Genomic DNA, 22,375 nt, shown 5'->3' on the forward strand with positions numbered 1-22,375 from the left:
AGAACTACTGACGGCCTTGGGAGAGCCAGTCCTGGCAAAACTCTACCATCTGGTGAGCAAGATGTATGAAACAGGGGAAATACCCTCAGATTTCAAGAAGAATATAATAATTCCAATCCCAAAGAAAGCAGGTGTTGACAGATGTGAAAATTACCGAACAATCAGTTTAATAAGCCACAGCTGCAAAATTCTAACACGAATTCTTTACAGACAAATGGAAAAACTAGTAGAAGCTGACCTTGGGGAATATCAGTTTGTATTCCTTATAAATATTGGAACACGTGAGGCAATACTGACCTTACGACTTATCTTAGAAGAAAGATTAAGGAAAGGCAAACCTACGTTTCTAGCATTTGTAGACTTAGAGAAAGCTTTTGACAATGTTGACTGGAATACTCTCTTTCAAATTCTAAAGGTGGCAGGGGTAAAATACAGGGAGCGAAAGGCTATTTTCAATTTGTACGGAAACCAGATAGCAGTTATAAGAGTCGAGGGACATGAAAGGGAAGCCGTGGTTGGGAAGGGAGTGAGACAGGGTTGTAGCCTCTCCCCAATGTTATTCAATCTGTATATTGAGCAAGCAGTAAAGGAAACAAAAGAAAAATTCGGAGTAGGTATTAAAATCCATGGAGAAGAAATAAAAACTTTGAGGTTCGCCGATGACATTGTAATTCTGTCAGAGACAGCAAAGGACTTGGAAGAGCAGTTGAACGGAATGGATGGTGTTTTGAAGGGAGGATATAAGATGAACATCAACAAAAGCAAAACGAGGATAATGGAATGTAGTCGAATTAAGTCGGGTGATGTTGAGGGTATTAGATTAGGAAATGAGACACTTCAAGTAGTAAAGGAGTTTTGCTATTTAGGGAGCAAAATAACTGATGATGGTCGAAGTAGAGAGGATATAAGATGTAGACTGGCAATGGCAAGGAAAGCGTTTCTGAAGAAGAGAAATTTGTTAACATCGAGTATAGATTTAAGTGCCAGGAAGTCATTTCTGAAAGTATTTGTATGGAGTGTAGCCATGTATGGAAGTGAAACATGGACGGTAAATAGTTTGGACAAGAAGAGAATAGAAGCTTTCGAAATGTGGTGCTACAGAAGAATGCTGAAGATTAGATGGGTAGATCACATAACTAATGAGGAAGTATTGAATAGGATTGGGGAGAAGAGAAGTTTGTGGCACAACTTGACCAGAAGAAGGGATCGGTTGGTAGGACATGTTCTGAGGCATCAAGGGATCACCAATTTAGTATTGGAGGGCAGCATGGAGGGTAAAAATCATAGGGGGAGACCAAGAGATGAATACACTAAGCAGATTCAGAAGGATGTAGGTTGCAGTAGGTACTGGGAGATGAAGAAGCTTGCACAGGATAGAGTAGCATGGAGAGCTGCATCAAACCAGTCTCAGGACTGAAGACCACAACAACAACTTGGAAATAAACGGGAAGTGTGTTTAAAGTTCTGTATATGTAAGATCATCATGAATATACTAACATTACAAATCAGAGATGAAGTGTTAGTAGGAAATGTGATGAAGAGTAACAAATCCAAAATGAATTATACAGAAATCTTTGTGTAACTTTGATTTTTCACTCTTTTTGATTGATAGTGACGGGGAGGGGTGAGTACTCCAATCATTATTGTTGCTGGACAGTTGTCATTTGATAATGCTCCATGTTGTAATTGTATATCACAGAGATTATGTATGTATTAAATTAAAATGACTCATATGCTTATTAAATAAACTTCTAGTATGTATAACAAAAATATTTTTCTTAGCACCACTATGCATATTTTTCATAGCCACAGAACATACTGTATATTACTGTGGGGCAGCTCTCTGAGTGCAAAAAATGTATCTGGCAGTAGAAGACAGTTTTGTGTATTGTAAGTGTCTTCAAAAGCAGAATCTTGGTTTTTTATTGTAACTCACACTTTAGAGTAACAAAATTTATTGAACGCGACTTTATAGCAACAGATTGAAATTGTCTATTAATAAACACAAACTATATTATTTCTTGATGGAAATTGATATAAGCCGTAATTACTGATACAACTAAATTATATATTTTGATTACCCTTCTAAACTATACTGCTTTATTAGAAATAATCTGCTGTCCACTAATGAACTTTTGCTGTTTGATTATGACCAGCATTATTATTTGAACTTACGTTATTATGAATATATACATAATATATCATCAGTGTGATGTTCACTACAAGAAACAATGTTAGGTATATATATATGTTCTCATGTTGTCTGTTTGGGTTGTCCCATATCATATACACTTCTGTATATTAAATGATTGGGTGGATCAATAGAGATATAATGCAATACAGTAGTGCCTGATTGAAATTAATGTAAGTTCAAGCACTATGACTTTGCCTTGCAAGTTTGTTGTAAGCATGAGATTAAGCAAAGTTTCTTCTAAGCTTGGCAGTGGCAGAAAAAACATACACACACGCACAAACGCACGCTCGCACTACACACACACACACACAAACACACACATTAGTTGAAGCACTATAGCACACAAGTCAGCTCAGGTAAACAGCATAAGACATAGTTCACTGGAAGAGACAAAAGTCTGATAATATTAACAGAAAATGTGTCCTCCACCAGGTGACCTAACTTTGCTTGTTACTGAAGTTCACATTTCTGCCAAAGGCACTCTCACTGGACCTTGGCATATAAGTACAAGCATATCTTCCATTTACACATCTGGCAGGATTACTAAACTCAGTATTATGACAGGTACACATTATTTGTACTTGATTGCCTTTTGTACAAAAGGAAGTCAATGGAATTACAAATCAAGACAGTTAGCTCATCACAAAAAAATGATCAATCAGTCTACTACTAGATTAAATCAAATAAACCTGGGAATTTAACTTTTAAATGCACTACCTTCACAAACACACATTGTCTCACTTAGGAGTTTTTAAGTCTGTGGTACAAAATTGTCCAAAAAAGGTGTTCTGCACAATTGAGAAATTAATGGATTGTACTAAGGAATATTTTACATTTTGACTCTTATTGTCTTTAATCTGTGTGTTTTTACTGGTTTACCACATTACTGCTGTGTGTTATTGTTTACTAGCTTCTATTATTTTTCTTAGTCCTGCAAATTCTTGATCACCTTAACGCCTTGACACACCCTCTTACATCAAACTCTGTTGAAATTACGACAAAGTTATAGCATGTGCAATGCACAATAACAGACGAATAATTGGAGCTGAATTTGCACTTCTTTGTCATAGGTTCGGTATGAACTTATTGGAAGAGGAAAAGCAAACAAATACTTCCAGATTGATTCTGATACAGGTGTTATACATGTTCGAGATGACCTACGGAAAGAAACACTCAATGAATACCAAGTAAGTAATATTTTGGTAAATGCAAATTTTCAGTAGTGTAAAGCTCTGCAGTGCTTTGTACATTACCACTTTTATTTTTTCTAGGTCGATATTAAAGCCTATGATCTCGGTGAACCACAGTTGTCATCTGTGACATCAGTACCTGTTTATGTTCGCCACGTGGCAACTGTTCCACCAGATGAAGGGCTGGGCTTTGCTGACACTTCTTATACCGTAGAGATTCCTGAGAATGCAACTGCAGGCACCCTTATAAAGACACTTACAATTTTGAACATCAGAGCTCAAGACATAGCTCCTCTTCGGTGCACAATAACAGATGGTGACATTCAAGGTTAGTCTTCAGTGCACCTTAAATCAACTACAAACAACATATTCCTCAAAAAGGTAGTTTTCATTAACTGTCATTATTATCACAGCAAAATTAATAGACTTATTCTCATTTCATTTATAAGGTCTCTTCTACACAAATGTGACAAAGGATCGGAACTGTGAATTAAGGTTAAGAACTGCTGGTCTGGACCATGAAAAAGTGCAACAGTATCAGGTGGCTATAAAGTTAGACACTCTTTCTGGTTTGGTGAATCAGATGAGAAACAGCACTACTGTAAGTAAACGTGAGAATTTTATATCTTTGTACTGTCTGCTTATTGAGGTAATTGATAAGTCTAATCTTCTGGTCTATGGTTCTTACATTCCAGGTTAAGATTCAGGTTGTTGATGTGAATGACAACAAACCTGAATTTATATTCCCAGAACCAGACCAAAAATTTTCAAAGGGAAAATACTTTGGGGCAATTGCAGCAGATTCACCTATTGGGACATCTGTTTTGCAGGTTAAAGTAAGTGAAATATTCCATATAACTAATAAACCTCTTTGTGTGTAACTCATTCATTCATTCATTCATTCATGCTGGGTTGAGCAGCCAGAGATGGCGATCATGTGTGCATGAGATGTGCTTGCTTTTATGAATGAATGTGTGTATGTGTTTCCCTTTCAGAAGAAGGCTTTGGCTGGAAGCTAATGTGTAAGTGTCTTTTCATTGTGTCTAAATGCAGCTCAACATGTCATCTTTACAGTGAGTAGCAGTCTACATGTATTTGTGTCTGGAGAAAAACAGGTCCTCCGCTTCCTGTACCACTCAGCTGCTCTAGTGTTAATATTATTATTGTTTTTGAGACTTTTGGCCTGTAGGCCATCTCTGTGTTCTGGAGTTTTAGTTAGTAAGATTATAAATATCTACAAATTTCATAATTACTTTTAAAACAAATACATTATTTTGATGAAGTAGAGTTGCTATAGTAGGTGGTAAAGGTTGATGAGATCTGATTAGTCATTGCATGAAACTGGCTTGCTGGTTTGCATACAGTTTATATTAGAAAAAAAATATGTTTGATATCCCATACATATATTCAGTCACTTTTTCAATGAAGATTGTCTTGAATGTGTATTCAGTGAAGATGGTTAGAAAATGATCTGTACTTAAATCTCATGTGAATTTTGGGACTTCTCTGCCAAAAAACTATAAGTTTCACTGGGAAGTGAAAACAGTGTCTTGTAACCTGTGCTTGCCTATAGAAATGTGGAGTCCACTCTGCCACTCCCTGGGGTTTTGGAGCCATCAGCATTACTGTGGAAGTATTCTGGGTAATTATCAGCAGTGCAGGTGTTACTAATTATTCTGTGCTGGCATTTGTTTTTGTTGGGAAGTAGAAGACATCAGCAACTGAAATAATTTTGTTATGTTTGTAATATGTATTAGGATATGGTGGCATTCCTTGATGATTTAGTAAAATGTTCTTTAAATTTATGAATCTTGTACACAATTATGTTTTTAGAGTAGTGTTTATTCTCTGTCTACTCATGTCATCTGGAAACAATCTGTCAAATTTCTGTCTCAATGGGTACTCAATTACTGAAAGTAGTTTTGGGAGCAATATCATTAATTTCCATTATAAGGCATCAGGCATTTCTGTGGTTACCACTAACGGTGCATTTGTTGCCGTGGAATGAACATGTAGCTCCTAGGCATGTCCTGATGCAGCTAAATTAGAGTTTTCTCAGTTCCAAAATTGAATTCCTGTTGCCTCTGCAGAATAACATGCTTCCTTAGTCAGTTTCAGATCTTATTAGATCACTGCATATGAACAGTAGAATATTACTATCTGCTCACCACTATATTCTTGTAACCAATCACAATGCGTTGAGACTAAGCTGGATCTCGTAGTGGTCAAAATTTTTAAGGCCATCACAACATATATAAAATAGCACTTGAGTGCAACATTAGTACATTCAGTGAAAATTATTTGGAGTGCCAACAGGAAGAATTTAAAGAGATAAGTCATAAATACTTATTGGTAGAAGCAAAATGCCTTTGGACTACAGTTATTCAAATAAATATACAAGTTACATAAGAGAACGAAATAATAACTTGCCCTTTGTCAGTTACAAAATTCTCAGGGCTGTTACTTAGTGTTTAGATTATGATTGAGTTGTAGTGCATTTTTAATGGGTGGTGAGCTGTCTGATATCAACACGAGGGAGGTGTGCTGCAGAGAACCGGCAACATTTCGGTAGCGACACATAGTCAGTGGCTGAGGCAAGTCTGACAGTGGCTGGAGCTGGGTACCCACTTTGGCAGTGTGCCAGAAGGTGCTCAGGAGACAAACGTCATCTCTAGCCAGTCAGCAGGAATTTTTTTCTTTTCCCCGTGGACAACATGTGTTTTCTTCCTTGGCTCTACGCAAGTCCTTCCAGGGCAATGCCTTTACATCCTCCAGACTTATGTGGAAGGGTGTGTCTGTACATTTGATTGGCTTGATATTCTTCTTCTTGCTCTTACTGTTCACTACCATTATTAAACATTGGCTTGATATTCTTCTTCTTGCTCTTATTGTTCACTACCATTATTAAACATTGGCTCGATATTCTTCTTCTTGCTCTTTATTGTTCACTACCATTATTAAACATTTTTTCCTGCCCAAAATTTCCTAATTATCATGGTAAGAAGGTAGGATCGTATGGAGACCTTACATTGGCTAGTATTCCTTCACTGGGCAAGCTCCATGTCACCAGTCCACTTCAGTGCATTTTTTTCCCACACTCCTCTCAGCAAGAGAGATGCGAAAAGGCATTCACAGCAGGCATTCTTCCCCTTAGCAAACTGCTTATCATCATTTCACATTAGTGTATTGTGTCCGGTATAAGAGTCCAATTATAGCCCTGTCTGGTGCACTGCAAATATCTTATCTCCAGTTTCAAAATGTGTTTGCAATCCTTCTGAAGATCACAGAAAAACAATCTGGTGGATGACAGTGTGGATGTCCTGGAAAGGGATGATTCCTTTTCAGCTCGTAGGCAACTGCGCACCTCCTTTAGGGGTGGTCAGGGCCTGGGAGAGAGGGCAGCCAGGTGTCTGTCCGAAGGCCCATTACACAAGGTTCATCTTAGGTCCAGAAAATTATTTACATAGTCTAATTTTTTGCATTTTAGTCACAGTGGTCTGGAGATAAACTCATAAATTGTCTTTATATTCAAGTAGTTTTACTCCATGTTTGTGTCAGTGTTCATCTGCAATTTATATAGCCACTGTAATATAAGTCCTTAAATTTGGGCTTGTCTTAATATATGTACCATTGTAAATGATTTGTACCTTTACCCATACAATGATTACAGTGACATTCTGAGAAGAAAAAACAAAACAATACATTTTCCAATATTGTCATCTATCAAACCTATACATGGCCACAAACATCTATGGTAAAGTTTAGCAGAGGATGAGGGTCCAAAAGGAAACAAGAGAGTAATTTATTTGAAACAGTTATTGGATCTAATGAGCACCCATGACATACAACATGAATACAGACAGCATTCAATGCTCCAACAGATGATCAAAGTTTGCGCCATCAGATGCCGTGCATGCCTGTCACCAATGGAACATTAACTGCTGGACAGGCTTAAACAAACTAGGTGTTTCTTTGATTGTAGCAGTTGTGCAGATGATTCTTGTGATGAGATTCATTTCACATTCCACAGGATCACAATATCTGAGAGATTTCATGGCTCCTCATCTAAATTCAGTATAGGTGGGGGCTAGGGAACTGGTCTATCATGCCCAGTCCATCAATGTGGGAATTACCAGTTCAAATACCTATGAACATCTTGTCCAGAATGAACAAATCTCTCATGTATCACAATCCTGTGGAGTCTGAAATGAATCTTTTGCAAGAATCCTCTGAGCAACTGTGCACTCAGAGAAACTCCCGATGTGCTCAAGAATGTCTGGCAGTCAATACTCCATCAGTGTCGGGTATGGGTGGAGCCTGATGGTGCAAACTTTGAGCTATATTCAAGCTGTGCATCGTGTGTACTCGTTATGTCCTCATTATGTCCCTCATTTTTTCCTTGGCATATCTTTGAGTGCTCAATTACTACAATGTCATTTCTTACTTCATTCTCCACGAGTGCATAATCTTAATACAGGGTTATTACAAATGATTGAAGCGATTTCACAGCTCTACAATAACTTTATTATTTGAGACATTTTCACAATGCTTTGCACACACATACAAAAACTCAAAAAGTTTTTTTAGGCATTCACAAATGTTCGATATGTGCCCCTTTAGTGATTCGGCAGACATCAAGCCGATAATCAAGTTCCTCCCACACTCGGCGCAGCATGATGAGTTCGAAAGCATCGTTGATGCGAGCTCGCAGTTCTGGCACGTTTCTTGGTAGAGGAGGTTTAAACACTGAATCTTTCGCATAACCCCACAGAAAGAAATCGCATGGGGTTAAGTCGGGAGAGCATGGAGGCCATGACATGAATTGCTGATCATAATCTCCACCACAACCGATCCATCGGTTTTCCAATCTCCTGTTTAAGAAATGCTGAACATCATGATGGAAGTGCGGTGGAGCACCATCCTGTTGAAAGATGAAGTCGGCGCTGTCGGTCTCCAGTTGTGGCACGAGCCAATTTTCCAGCATGTCCAGATACACGTGTCCTGTAACGTTTTCTTCGCAGAAGAAAAAGGGGCCGTAAACTTTAAACCGTGAGATTGCACAAAACACGTTAACTTTTGGTGAATTGCGAATTTGCTGCACGAATGCGTGAGGATTCTCTACCGCCCAGATTCGCACATTGTGTCTGTTCACTTCACCATTAAGGAAAAAGTTGCTTCATCACTGAAAACAAGTTTCGCACTGAACGCATCCTCTTCCATGCGCTGAAAATTCAAAGCGTTTGACTTTGTCATCGGGTGTCAGGGCTTGTAGCAATTGTAAATGGTAAGGCTTCTGCTTTAGCCTTTTCCGTAAGATTTTCCAAACCGTCGGCTGTGGTACGTTTAGCTCCCTGCTTGCTTTATTCGTCGACTTCTGCGGGCTACGCGTGAAACTTGCCCGCACGCGTTCAACCGTTTCTTCGCTCACTGCAGGCCGACCCGTTGATTTCCCCTTACAGAGGCATGCAGAAGCTTTAAACTGTGCATAACATCACCGAATGGAGTTAGTAGTTGGTGGATCTTTGTTGAACTTCATCCTGAAGTGTCGTTGAACTGTTATGACTGACTGATGTGAGTGCATTTCAAGCACGACATACGCTTTCTCGGCTCCTGTCACCATTTTGTCTCACTGCGCTCTCGAGCGCTCTGGTGGCAGAAACCTGAACTGCGGCTTCAGCTGAAAAAAACTATGAGTTTTTCTACGTATCTGTAGTGTGTCGTGACCATATGTCAATGAATGGAGCTACAGTGAATTTATGAAATCGCTTCAATCATTTGTAATAGCCCTGTACATGATGGAATCTTAATAACTTCTGTCAATAAACCATAACTTCTCTCTCACAAAAGCTCATTTACCTCATCAACTTACTTCAGTACATCAATTTTTCATGAACCTTCATTAAATATCAATGATGATGCTTCTTTTCCAAAGGTGTGTTCCTCTTACATTACTTATTTCATCACAACCAACACTTCATCAACAAAATAATAACTTATAATAATATTTCACTCCCATGGTCCAGATGGGTTACTACTATAAAAATCTTATAGTATGTTCTTATCTCTCATTCCTGGAATTTATCGCATGTATTCTAATGCTACCTGTGCAGTTTTACATCATTTCCCACTTATGGAAACATGCTGTCAGTGTTATTATCTTACTAAATTATCATGGCCTGTACTTATCAAACATTGACACTACCATTCATTATACATATCTCAAAATACTTACCACAACTGTAGCTCAACTCATTTATATCCACTGCTGATCTGTCTGAATAAATATCTCAGTTTCTTACTTGAATTCATCCTCAGTATGAAATCCAACTGTACAGCTTATCACTTTTCCCTCACATTTTTCCACACTTGTCAAAACTTTGGGTTAACATAAAACTAATACAAACTCTCTGACATCACATCTATGTCTGATTCTGTTTTCCATTTGATCACTGACAAATTTTCTTTGCCTGACTTTATACTTGATGTCAGATCACTCTTTCTTGTATCCAAACATTTCGTGCCCTCTGACATGAACCAATTTAAATTTACAAGTGTGTTTTCTGGTGTGAGTGCAACCCTGCCATTTTTGTCTTTTATGTGACCTTATGTTTCTTGTATTGTCTGCATCACATAACAGTCTAACATTTGTGAGCAATGAATTCACCAGTACTGTATCAAATGATGCATTCTGTAATTGTGTTGCAACATGTGACATTTTGACCCTGCACTGTCCCACATCAGGTATCTCATTTATATCAATTACTGACAAGCCGGGATTGACACATTCTGTTGCAGTGCTGCTGCTATCCCCATCTACAACTTCACATTGTGGCACAACAGCTTCTTGTGGTGGCAGATCAGCCTCCTCATGTAACACAACATTGATGTAATTTGAGGCCTCGTCAATTACACTGGTAGTTCCAGTGATTACTTCACAGATGTCACATATTATTTGCTCATCTGCATCTGACCTCACTATTTCTGATTGTTACTCATCCTTTGCATCACTCATTTTGTGTGCAGAACTGCAGTGCACATTATCTTTTGCACCTTCCATCAACAATATTTTCTTCCACAAATTTGTGATTAGATTCTTCTGACATCTGTTTAAAATTATTAGACAAAGCTTTTCACATCTCTGGAAATATTGTATTCGTGTGTTCTGTTAAATATGTGTGGCTTTCTGTAGCTCTCTCCCCATTGCATTGCCCCTGCCAAACATTAATTGCACTGGATTTTCTTTACAGATGGCATTCTGCAGAAGCCTTAATATGACACTCCTGGAGACTTTCAGTTATTGCCTCTCCTTAACACAGCTGCTGGCCTGCTGCAAGTATCTCGACAACATTGTCAAAATATTTCTGCAAGTGCCTTTCTGTGTCAGTGCTGCTGGTATTTAGCAGCGGTCTCACGATGGAACCTCATGTAGGTGCCCAGTAATCTGTCCTCGAGGCACAGTTGCTAACTTACTCTAACACTCGTGCCATCTCATTGTTGCTGGGATACTAAAATTGCTTTGCCTTTGCACTGCTGTAGGAATTCTGCACACACTTGTCAATGACATCCTGTCACAGTTCTAGAAATTCTTCTCAGTCTTGTCGTTTCTCGACAACTGCGAATGTCAATCACGCTGCTGAAGTCTTTGATGGCTCCTATCATTCTGCAACATTTCTGCCACGCAACCATATCTGACACACCTGTCGGCTTCCTTTAACCCTTTAACTGCTCTGCACGTGTTAATGTGCACACCTCCGTACCTGTCCCCGTGTGCTTTGAACGTTTTTACGCACGCCACCAGTCCTTCTACCCGGTACTCTGTACGTGTAGACACGTCCAGAGTACCAGGTAGAAGAACTGGTGGCGTGCGTAAACACGTTCGGAGCACACGGGGACAGGTACATAGGGGCGTGCGTTAACACGTCTGGAGCAGTTACAGGGTGATCCCTCGCTCTCTCACACAGACGCTGTGCTGCTGGCATTTGACAAAGGTCTCACCATGAAACCCCTTGTGGGCATCCGATAATCTTTCGCCAAAGCACACCTGCTAGCTTACTACAATTCTGCACCATCTTATTGCTGCCGGGACAGTAAAATTGCCTTGTCGTTACACTACTGTAGGCATTCTGCAGATGCCTCTCAATCACATTCCTTCTGCCGTTCTAGATATGCTTCTCCATCTCACAGTTTCTGGGCTACTGCAAATGTCTCTCCATCACACTGTCGAAGTGTGTGACGTCTCCGACCATTCTGCAACAATCTCTCCATCGAGTCACACGCGGGTGTCCAGTAGTCCGTAACCGAGGAACGGCTGTCGGTGTACTATATCGCACCGATACATCGAGATTGGGACACAGAAATTGCTTCACCATTAGACTACTACATCCGTGCTGCAGGTGCCTCACCGTGATACTGTGGCTGCCCTTCAGGAATCACCTCTCCATCTCAGGGATGCTGGCCTACAGCAAGTGTCCCTACGCAATTGTCGGAATCTTGTAGCGAGTGTGGTTTTCTGAGATTGCTGCTGCCATCCCGCTAGGGTCTCAACGTGGAACACCTTCCGGACGTCCGGCAGTCCTCGTGCGAGATGAGGCCGACGGCTTGCCGTAACTCTCTCTGCACCACTTCACTTCCGGGACACAGTAATTGCTTCGCCACTGCAATATAATAGTATTTCTGCAGACACCTCAGTACGACATGGACGCTACCATTACGTTGTTGCCTCTCCTTGCCACGGCTGCTGGGCTACTACGAGTGTCGCTTCTACACTGTCGGAGTATTTCTGTGAGTGCCCTTCTGTACTAATGCTGATGGCAACTAGGAAGAGTCTCACCGTGGAACCTGCTATCGGGTATCCAGTAATCTGTCTCCGAGGCAAAGCTGCTATCTTACTGTAACACTCTCTCCATCACATTGCTGCCGGGACGTATAAATTTCGTTGCCGTTGCACCACTGTAAGCATTCCACAGACACCTCATCGTGACAGTGATGCCGCCCTCATGAAATGCCTCTCCGTACCATGAGGGCCCTATTGCGTATGTCTGTATGACACTGTCGGAGTCACTCTGCTAGTGTATTTCTACGATTCTGCTGGCGGCATTCAGCTACTATCTCACCACAGAACCTTCTCAGGGTGTCCAGTAATTTGCAACCGAGACACAGTTGCCACTTACTGTGACCCTCGCACCCTCAGATTGACGCCAGGATGCAGAAATTGCTTCAGCATCACACTACTGATGGCTCTCTGCAGATGCCTTGTCGTGACAGTAATGCTGCCCTCTGGAATTTCTCTCCGTCTCATAGCTCTGGGCTACTGAAAGAGTCTCTATCACACTGCGGGGATCATTCTACACATGTTGTTGTTGTTGTGGTCTTCAGTCCTGAGACTGGTTTGATGCAGCTCTCCATGCTACCCTATCCTGTGCAAGTTTCTTCATCTCCCAGTACCTACTGCAACCTACATCCTTCTGAATCTGCTTAGTGTATTCATCTCTTGGTCTCCCTCTACGATTTTTACCCTCCACACTGCCCTTCAATGCTAAATTTGTGATCCCTTGATGCCTCAGAACATGTCCTACCAACTGGTCCCTTCTTCTCGTCAAGTTGTGCCACAAACTCCTCTTCTCCCCAATTCTATTCAATACCTCCTCATTAGTTATGTGATCTACCCATCTAATCTTCAGCATTCTTCTGTAGCACCACATTTCGAAAGCTTCTATTCTCTTCTTGTCCAAACTATTTATCATCCATGTTTCACTTCCATACATGGCTACACTCCATACAAATACTTTCAGAAACGACTTCCTGACACTTAAATCTATACTCGATGTTAACAAATTCCTCTTCTTAAGAAACGCTTTCCTTGCCATTGCCAGTCTACATTTTATATCCTCTCGATTTCGACCATCATCAGTTATTTTGCTCCCCAAATAGCAAAACTCCTTTACTACTTTAAATGTCTCATTTCCTAATCTAATCCCCTCAGCATCACCCTACTTAATTCGACTACATTCCATTATCCTCATTTTGCTTTTGTTGATGTTCATCTTATATCCTCCTTTCAAGACAATGTCCATTCCGTTCAACTGCTCTTCCAAGTCCTTTGCTGTCTCTGACAGAATTACAATGTCATCAGCAAACCTCAAGGTTTTCATTTCTTCTCCCTGGATTTTAATACCTACTCCGAATTTTCCTTTTGTTTCCTTTACAGCTTGCTCAATATACAGATTGAATAACATTGGGGAGAGGCTACAACCCTGTCTCACTCCCTTCCCAACCACTGCTTCCCTTTCATGTCCCTCGACTCTTATAACTGCCATCTGGTTTCTGTACAAATTGAAAATAGCCTTTCGCTCCCTGTATTTTACCCCTACCACCTTTAGAATTTGGAAGAGGGTATTCCAGTCAATATTGTCAAAAGCTTTCTCTAAGTCTACAAATGCTAGAAACGTAGGTTTGCCTTTCCTTAATCTTTTTTCTAAGATAAGTCGTAAGGTCAGTATTGCCTCACGTGTTCCAATATTTATAAGGAATCCAAACTGATCTTCCCCGAAGTCCGCTTCTACCAGTTTTTCCATTCGTCTGTACAGAATTCGCATTAGTATTTTGCAGCTGTGACTTATTAAACTGATAGTTTGGTAATTTTCACATATGTCAACACCTGCTTTCTTTGGGATTGGAATTATTATATTCTTGAAATCTGAGGGTATTTCGCCTGTCTCATACATCTTGCTCACCAGATGGTAGAGTTTTGTCAGGACTGGCTCTCCCAAGGCCGTCAGTAGTTCTAATGGAATGTTTTCTACTCCCGGGGCCTTGTTTTGGCTCAGGTCTTTCAACCACATCTCCCATTTCATCTTCATCTACATTCTCTTCCTTTTCTATAATATTGTCCTCAAGTACATAGCCCTTGTATAGACCCTCTATATACTCCTTCCATCTTTCTGCTTTCCCTCTTTGGTTAGAACTGGGTTTCCATCTGAGCTATTGATATTCATACAAGTGGTTCTCTTTTCTCCAAAGGTCTCTTTAATTTTCCTGTAGGCAGTATGTATCTTACCCCTAGAGAGATAAGCCTCTACATCCTTACATTTGTCCTCTAGCCATCCCTGCTTAGCCATTTTGCACTTCCTGTTGATCTCATTTTTGAGACATTTGTATTCCTTTTTGCCTGCTTCATTTACTGCATTTTTATATTTTCTCCTTTCATCAATTAAATTCAATATTTCTTCTGTTACCCAAGAATTTCTACTAGCCCTCGTCTTTTTACCTACTTGATCCTCTGCTGCCTTCACTACTTCATCCCTCAAAGCTACCCATTCTTATTCTACTGTATTTCTTTCCCCCATTCCTGTCAATTGTTCCCTTATGCTCTCCCTGAAACTCTGTACAACCTCTGGTTTAGTCAGCTTATCCAGGTCCCATCTCCTTAAATTCCCACCTTTTTGCAGTTTCTTCAATTTTAATCTGCAGTTCATAACCAATAGATTGTGGTCAGAGTCCACATCTGCCCCTGGATATGTCTTACAATTTAAAACCTGGTTCCTAAATCTCTGTCTTACCATTATATAATCTATCTGATACCTTCTAGTATCTCCAGGCTTCTTCCATGTATACAACCTTCTTTTATGATTCTTGAACCAAATTTTAGCTATGATCAAGTTATGCTCTGTGCAAAATTCTACCAGACGGCTTCCTCTTTCATTTCTTACCCCCAATCCATATTCACCTACTAAGTTTCCTTCTCTCCCTTTTCCTACACTCGAATTCCAGTCACCCATGACTATTAAATTTTCGTCTCCCTTCACTATCTGAATAATTTCTTTTATCTCATCATACATTTCATCAATTTCTTCGTCATCTGCAGAGCTAGTTGGCATATAAACTTGTACTACTATAGTAGGCATGGGCTTCATGTCTATCTTGGCCACAATAATGCGTTCACTATGTTGTTTGTAGTAGCTCACCCACACTCCTATTTTTTTATTCATTATTATACCTACTCCTGCATTACCCCTATTTGATTTTGTATTTATAACCCTATATTCACCTAACCAAAAGTCTTGTTCCTCCTGCCACCGAACTTCACTAATTCCCACTATATCTAACTTTAACCTATCCATTTCCCTTTTTAAATTTTCTAACCTACCTGCTCGATTAAGGGATCTGACATTCCACTCTCCGATCCATAGAACGCCAGTTTTCTTTCTCCTGATAACAACGTCCTCTCGAGTAGTCCCCGCCCGGGGATCCGAATGGGGGACTATTTTACCTCCGGAATATTTTACCCAAGAGGATGCCATCATCATTTAACCATACAGTAAAGCTGCATGCCCTCAGGAAAAATTACGGCTGTAGTTTCCCCTTGTAGTTTCACAGTACCAGCACAGCAAGGCCATTTTGGTTATTGTTACAAGGCCAGATCAGTCAATCATCCAGACAATTGCCCCTGCAACTACTGAAAAGGCTGCTGCCCCTCTTCAGGAACCACATGTTTGTCTGGCCTGTCAACAGATACCCCTCCGTTGTGGTTGTACCTACGGTACGACCATCTGTATCACTGAGGCACGCAAGCCTCCCCACCAACGGCAAGGTCCATGGTTCATGGGGGGGTCTACACGTGTATTCCTTTTATACTGCTGCTTACATTAGGCTAGGATCTCACCATGGAACCTCTTCTGAGTTTTAATAATCTGTCTCCGAGTCACTGCGTGTAGCTTACTGTAACACTCTCTCCGTCACATTGCTGCCTGGACATAGAAATCGCTTCACCGTTGCAATACAGTAGGCATTCTGCAGAGGGCTCAATATAAAACTCCCATTGGCATTCAGATATTGCCTCCCATGATACGGCTAATGGTGTACTATAAGTATCTTTGTGACACAGTTGGAGTATTTCTGCACATGCTTTTCTATGAAAATGCTGGGGAGAAATTAGTGAGGTCTCTCCGTGGAACCTCTTCCGGATGTCGAGTAATCTTTTTGTGAGACTAAACTGAAGGCTTTCTTTCTGTACATCTGTCCCCTTCGCACTGCTCCCGGGAAACAGTAATCGCACCAGTTTTGCATTACACTCGGCATTCTGCAGACGCTTTAATACGATCTCAGGAATTCCCTCTCCATCTCACGGGTGCTGGCCTACGGCAAGTGTCGGTACGACACTACTGAAGTATTTCTGCAATTGTCTTTCTGTGACAGTGCTGCTGACATTTTGCAAGGGTCTCACAATGGAATCTCTTTTGGATATCCAGTAGTCTTCATGTTAGGCTAGGCTGAAGGCTTTCTGTAACTCTCTCTCCATTGCATTGCTCCTGGGGAACAATAATCACATTGGATATGCTTTACAATTGGCACTCTGCAGAAGCCTTAATACGACTCTCCCGGTTGCGTTGTTATTGCCTCTCCATAACACAGCTGTCAGACTACTGCAAGTGTCTCGACAACATTGTTGGAGTATTTCTGCGTGTGCTTTCTGTGAGGATGCTTCCTGCATATAGCGAGGACATCACTGTGGAACCTGTTCTGGGTGTCCAATAAACTGTCTCCGAGACACAGCTGCTAGCTTACTGTCAAACTCACACCATCTCATTGCTGCTGGTATACCACAATAGCTTCACCATTGCACAACCATAGACATTCTGTGGAGGACTCTTGATGATACTCTTGTTGCCGTTCTAGAAATTCTTCTCTACCTCACCGTTTCTCGACAACTGCAAATCCCAGTCAAACACACTGCTGAAGTCTTTGACAGCTCCTATCATTCTGCCATTTTCTCACCATGAAACCACATCTAGATGTCCAGTAGTTCATAACACAGGCACAGCACCCAGCTTACCGTAGCCCTCCTATCCTCACATTGGTGCTGGGACATAGAAGTAGCTTCGCCATCAGACAACTGTGGGTATTCTGCAGCCACCTCACCACAACATTATGCCTGCTCTTCAGGAATCATCTCTCCATCTCATGAGTGTTGGTAAGTGTCTCTAAGACTGCTGTAGTATTTCTGCCAGTGTTTTACTATGATAATGCTGTCGGCATTAAGCAAGGGTCTCACAATGGAACCTATTCTGGGTGTTCAATATTCCGGTTTCAAGGCACATCGTGTAGCTTTCTGTAACACTCCCTCCATCACATTGCTCCTGAGACATGGAAATCATTTTGCCATTACAATACAATAGACATTCTGCAGACGGCTCAATATGACACTCCCACGGGGGTTCAGTTATTACCTCCCTTAACGTGACTCCACGACACTATTAGGGTATTTCTACAAGTGCCTTTCTATGACAATACTGCTGACATTTGACAAGGATGTCACTGTGAAACTTCTTCTGGATGACCAGTAGTCTTCTAGCAAAACTAAGCTGTGGTCTATCTGTAACTCCCTCCCCATCGCATTGCTCCTGGGAAGCAGTAACGGCATCGGATTTGCTTTGCAACATGTATTCTGCAGACCCATTAATAAGATAATCCCACTAGTGTTCAGTAGTTCCTCTGCATCAGACGGCTGCTGGCCTATTGCAGGCATCTCGACGATGTCGTTGGAGTCTTTCAGTGAGTGCCTTTCTATGTGTGTGCTGCTCACATTTAGCAATGGTCTCACAACAGAACATATTCTGGGTATCAAATAAGCTGTCTGACGCACAGCTGCTAGCCAACTTTAAATCTCGTGTCATCTCATTGCTGCTGGGATGCCATAATTGCTTTGACATTGCACTACCATAGACATTCTGCAGAGGTCTCTCAATGACACTGTAGTTGCTGTTCTAGAAATTCTTTTCCATCTCAACATTTTATGGGTTACTACAGTGTCTCTCCAACACACTGCTGGAGTCTGCAACAGCTTCTATCATTCTGCAATATTCTCACTGTGAAATCACATCTGGGTGCCCATTTGTAACTGAGGCACAGCTGCCGGCTTACTGTAACCTCGCTTCCTCACATTGACTATGGGACACAGAATTTGCATTGCTATCAGATTAATACAGTCAATCTGCAGACACCTCAGGATGAAACAATGCTGCTTTTCAGGAATCACTTCTCTATCTGATGGGTGCTGGCCTACAACAACTGTCTCTATGGCACTGCTGGAGTCAATCTGCAAATGCATTTCTCTGACACTGCTTCTGGAATTCTGCTAGGGTCTCATGTCCAGCAGTCTTTCTGTGATACGAAACTGATTTCTTCTGTAACTCTCTCCCCGTCACCTTGATACTCGTACACAGTAACTGCTTCACCATTGCAATAGAATAGTCATTCTGCCCCTCAGGAAATGCCTCTCCATCAGTGATGGATTAGTATGCCAGCAGCCAGATGGATCAATATTGCAGCCCATTGGTGTTCAGTTATTACCTCCCACAATCTGGCTAGTCTCCTACTACAAGCATCTCCATGAGACTATAGGAGTATTTCAGTAAGTGCCTTTCTACGACAATGCTGCTGACATTTAGCAAGGGTATCAAAATAGAACCTCTTCTGCATGTCCAGTAGTCTTTTTGGGAGAATAAGGCAAAGGCCTTCTGTAAATCTCTCCCCCTTGCATTGCTCCTGGGAAGCAGTAATCACTTCGCCATGCAGTAGCATAGGCATTCTGCAAACACCTTAATATGACAAATCTGCTGGCGCTCAGTTATACCTCTCCATAACGTGACTGTTGGCCTACTACAAGTGTCTGAACGACATTGTTCCAGTATATCTGCATGTTCATATCTATGAGATTGCTGCTGGCATTTAGCAAGGGTCTCATAATGGAACCTCGTCTGTGTGTCCAACAATGTGCCTCTGAGACACAGTTGCTTGCTTACTGTAACTCTTGTGCCATCTCATTGTTGCTGGGACACTAATATTGCTTCACCTTTACACTAATATAGGGATTCTGCAGATGACTCTCAATGACACTGTTGTTGCTGTTCTAGAAATGCTTCTCCATCTTACCATTCCTGGGCAACAGAAAATCTCAATCCATCACACTGCTGAAGCGTGCAACGGCTCCTACTATTCTGCAACGATCTCATCATCGAACCACATCTGCGTGTCCAGTAGTCTGTAACCGAGTCACATCTGCCAGCTTACTATAACACTCGATAAAACATGTTGAGTCTGGGACATAGAAATTGCTTCACCAGGGCAATACTACAGGCATTCTGCAGATGTCTTAGTATGACACACCTGGTGGTGTTCAGTTATTGCCTCTCTACAACACTCCTGCTAGCCCAGTGCTAGTATCTCGACAACATTGTTGGAGTAGATCTGCAAGTGCCCTTCTGTGTGAATGCTGCTGGCATTTAGCAAAGGTTTCACCAAGGGAACCTTTTCTGGGTGTCCAATCGCCTGTCTCCAAAGCACAATTTCTAACTTACTGCAACCTGTGTACCATCTCACTGTTTGTGGGACACGAAAATTGCTTTGCCTTTGCACTACTATCACTTAGCCCTTGTGAGGCAAACTAGGAGCTACTTGATTGAGAAGTACTAGTTCCAGTCTTGTTAACCGACCTATGGCCGGTAGGCAGTGTGCTGACCACATCTTCTCCACATCCGTATCCAGTGATGCTCGAGGGCTGAGGATGACAAACCAGGCGGTTGGTACCACTGGGCCTTCACAGCCTGTTTGGGCAGAGTTTAGTTTAGTTTGCACTACTATATGCATTCTACAGATGCCTCTCAGTGACATACCTGTTGCTGACCAAGATGTGTTTCTCCATCTCACCATTTCCGGGCAACTGGAAATGTCAATCCGTCACACTGCCGAAGTCTGCGTGGCTCCTGTCTCTCTGCAACATTCTCACCGTGGAACCGTATCTGGGTGTCCCGTAGTTTGTAACTGAGGCACAGCTGCTGGCTTACTGTGACCCTCGCTCCATCACATTGACGATGGGACACAGAAGTAGCTTCACTGTCAGATTACTACAGTCATTCTGCAGACACCTCACCGTGACACTGTGCTGCCCTTCAGGAATCACCTCTCCATCTCACTGGTACTGGTCTGTAGGAAGTGTCTCTATGACACTGTCGTAGTCATTCTGCAAGTGTGTTTCTCTGAGACTGCCGCTGACATTCTGCTAGAGTGTCACCACGGAATGTCTTCTGCGTGTGCAGCAGTCTTTCTGCGATACAAAGCTGATGGCTTGCTGTAACTCTCTTCCCGTCACATTGATACTCGTACAAAGTAACTGCTTTTTCATTGCAATAGAATAGTCATTCTGGGATGCCTCAATATGAGACTCCTGCTAGCGTTATGTCACTTCCTCTCCGTGACACGACTGCTGGCCTATTACAAGTGTCTTCACAACGCTGTCAGAGTATTTCTGCAAGTGCCCTTCTATGCTAATGCTGACGGTATTTAGAAAGGGTCTCGCCACGGAACCTCTTCTGGGTGTGGAATAATCTGTCTGTGAGACAAAGCTGCTAGCTTACTGTAAAACTCTTTCCATCATATTGCTGCTGGTACACAGAAATTGCCTCACCACTGCACTACTATAAGCATTCTGCAGATGTCTCACCATCACACTAATGCTGCCCCTCCAGAATTGCCATTCCATCACACGGGTGCTGGCCTATCGCGTATGTCTCTACGACACTGCTGGAGACACGGTGATAGCGTATTTCTGTGACACTTCTGCCGGCATTCGGCTACGGTCTCATCGCGAACCTCTTCTGGGTGTCCAGTAGTTCATAACCGCAGCACAACTGCTGGCTTACTGTAACCCTCAATCCCTCACACCGGTGCCGGGATGCGGAGGATGCTTCGCCGTCAGCCCACTACAGACATTCTGCAGATGCCCCACCGTAGCATTACGGCTGCCCTTCACGAATTGCCTCTCCGTCCCACGGCTGCTGGCTGACAGCAAGTGTGTCTGTGACACTGTTGGAGTATTTCTGCAAGTGCTTTGCTATGATAATGGTGCCAGGGTCTCACCGTGGAACCTCTTCTGGGCATCCAGTTATCTGTCTCTGAGACATGGCACGTAGCTTACTGCAGCGGACTCTCCATCACATTGCTTCTGGGATTAGAAATCGCTTTGCCACTGCAACACAATATGCATTCTGCAGACATCTCAATATGATACTGCCATCTGGCATTGAGTTATTGTCTCCCTTAAGACAGTTACTATCCTACGACAACCATCTACATGACACTGTTGGAGTATTTCTGCAAGTGCCTTTCTATGGCAGTGCTGCTGACATTTACCGTATTTACTCGAATTTAAGCCGCACTCGAATCTAAGCTGCACCTGAAAAATGAGACTGGAAATCGAGGAAAAAAAATTTTCCCGAATCTAAGCCGCACCTGAAATCTGAGATTCAAAATTCAAGGGGAGAGAAAAGTTTTAGGCCGCACTTCCAAATCGAAACTAAGTTGGTCCATTGTAATATGAGACACAATTTAGGTTGAATGAATGACGATACAGCTGTAGTAGTTTGGTTCGAGTCGTAAGCTTAGCAGTTAAGCTTTACCAGGTAGCCGTTGTTATGCGTCAGGCACTCCGTCTGTATTTATACGGGTACCCTTCCTTTTTCACGTGCTTCGTCTGGTTTGAATTGATTGCTTATTTTTCTTTGATCTGACAAGTGCAGTTCTCTTTGTTAAAGGTGTTTCCGTCACTCAAAGCTGAAAATGCATTACTGTACTGTGTCATGCATTGTTTGTCACATTCTGAAAATGAGGGTTTACGGCCTGTTGCCGCTCGCGGCATGGCTTGCTTTTGTGCACGCTACCGCCGCTTACAATTAAAAAAAACAAAGAGAGGAATCGTCTAATTAGTGAAACAATGGCAAGAGACTGCTATTCATTGCTACTTACACTGCTGCTTTCTTGGATAATGATCAACAAGAACCAAATAATAGATTGCATATGATAGAAGATGTTCTGAACGAGAATTTAGCGAAAATTTTTTCCGTTTGAAAATCTTTGCAGACGCCTCTGTAGTACATTACATTATGCACAGAAATTAGAGTTATCTTAGATTTAAAAATCTAGTCAATTGCCATGCTTC

The 22,375-nt window shown here is 41.8% G+C and overlaps 1 protein-coding gene across 1 annotated transcript in view; it reads left to right on the forward strand.

Annotated features, from left to right (window-relative positions):
* LOC126091892 (cadherin-99C) overlaps positions 1-22,375 on the forward strand; it is a 631,851-nt gene that overhangs the window by 570,914 nt on the left and 38,562 nt on the right. Inside the window, exons 19-22 of the mRNA XM_049907188.1 lie at positions 3,265-3,381; positions 3,466-3,712; positions 3,834-3,985; positions 4,080-4,220. Of these exons, the coding sequence (XP_049763145.1) occupies positions 3,265-3,381; positions 3,466-3,712; positions 3,834-3,985; positions 4,080-4,220 (657 nt within the window). The remainder of the gene's footprint in view (positions 1-3,264; positions 3,382-3,465; positions 3,713-3,833; positions 3,986-4,079; positions 4,221-22,375) is intronic.

Source organism: Schistocerca cancellata, chromosome 7, assembly GCF_023864275.1.
Source record: "Schistocerca cancellata isolate TAMUIC-IGC-003103 chromosome 7, iqSchCanc2.1, whole genome shotgun sequence".
In the NCBI taxonomy this organism is placed as follows: Eukaryota; Metazoa; Arthropoda; class Insecta; order Orthoptera; family Acrididae; genus Schistocerca; species Schistocerca cancellata.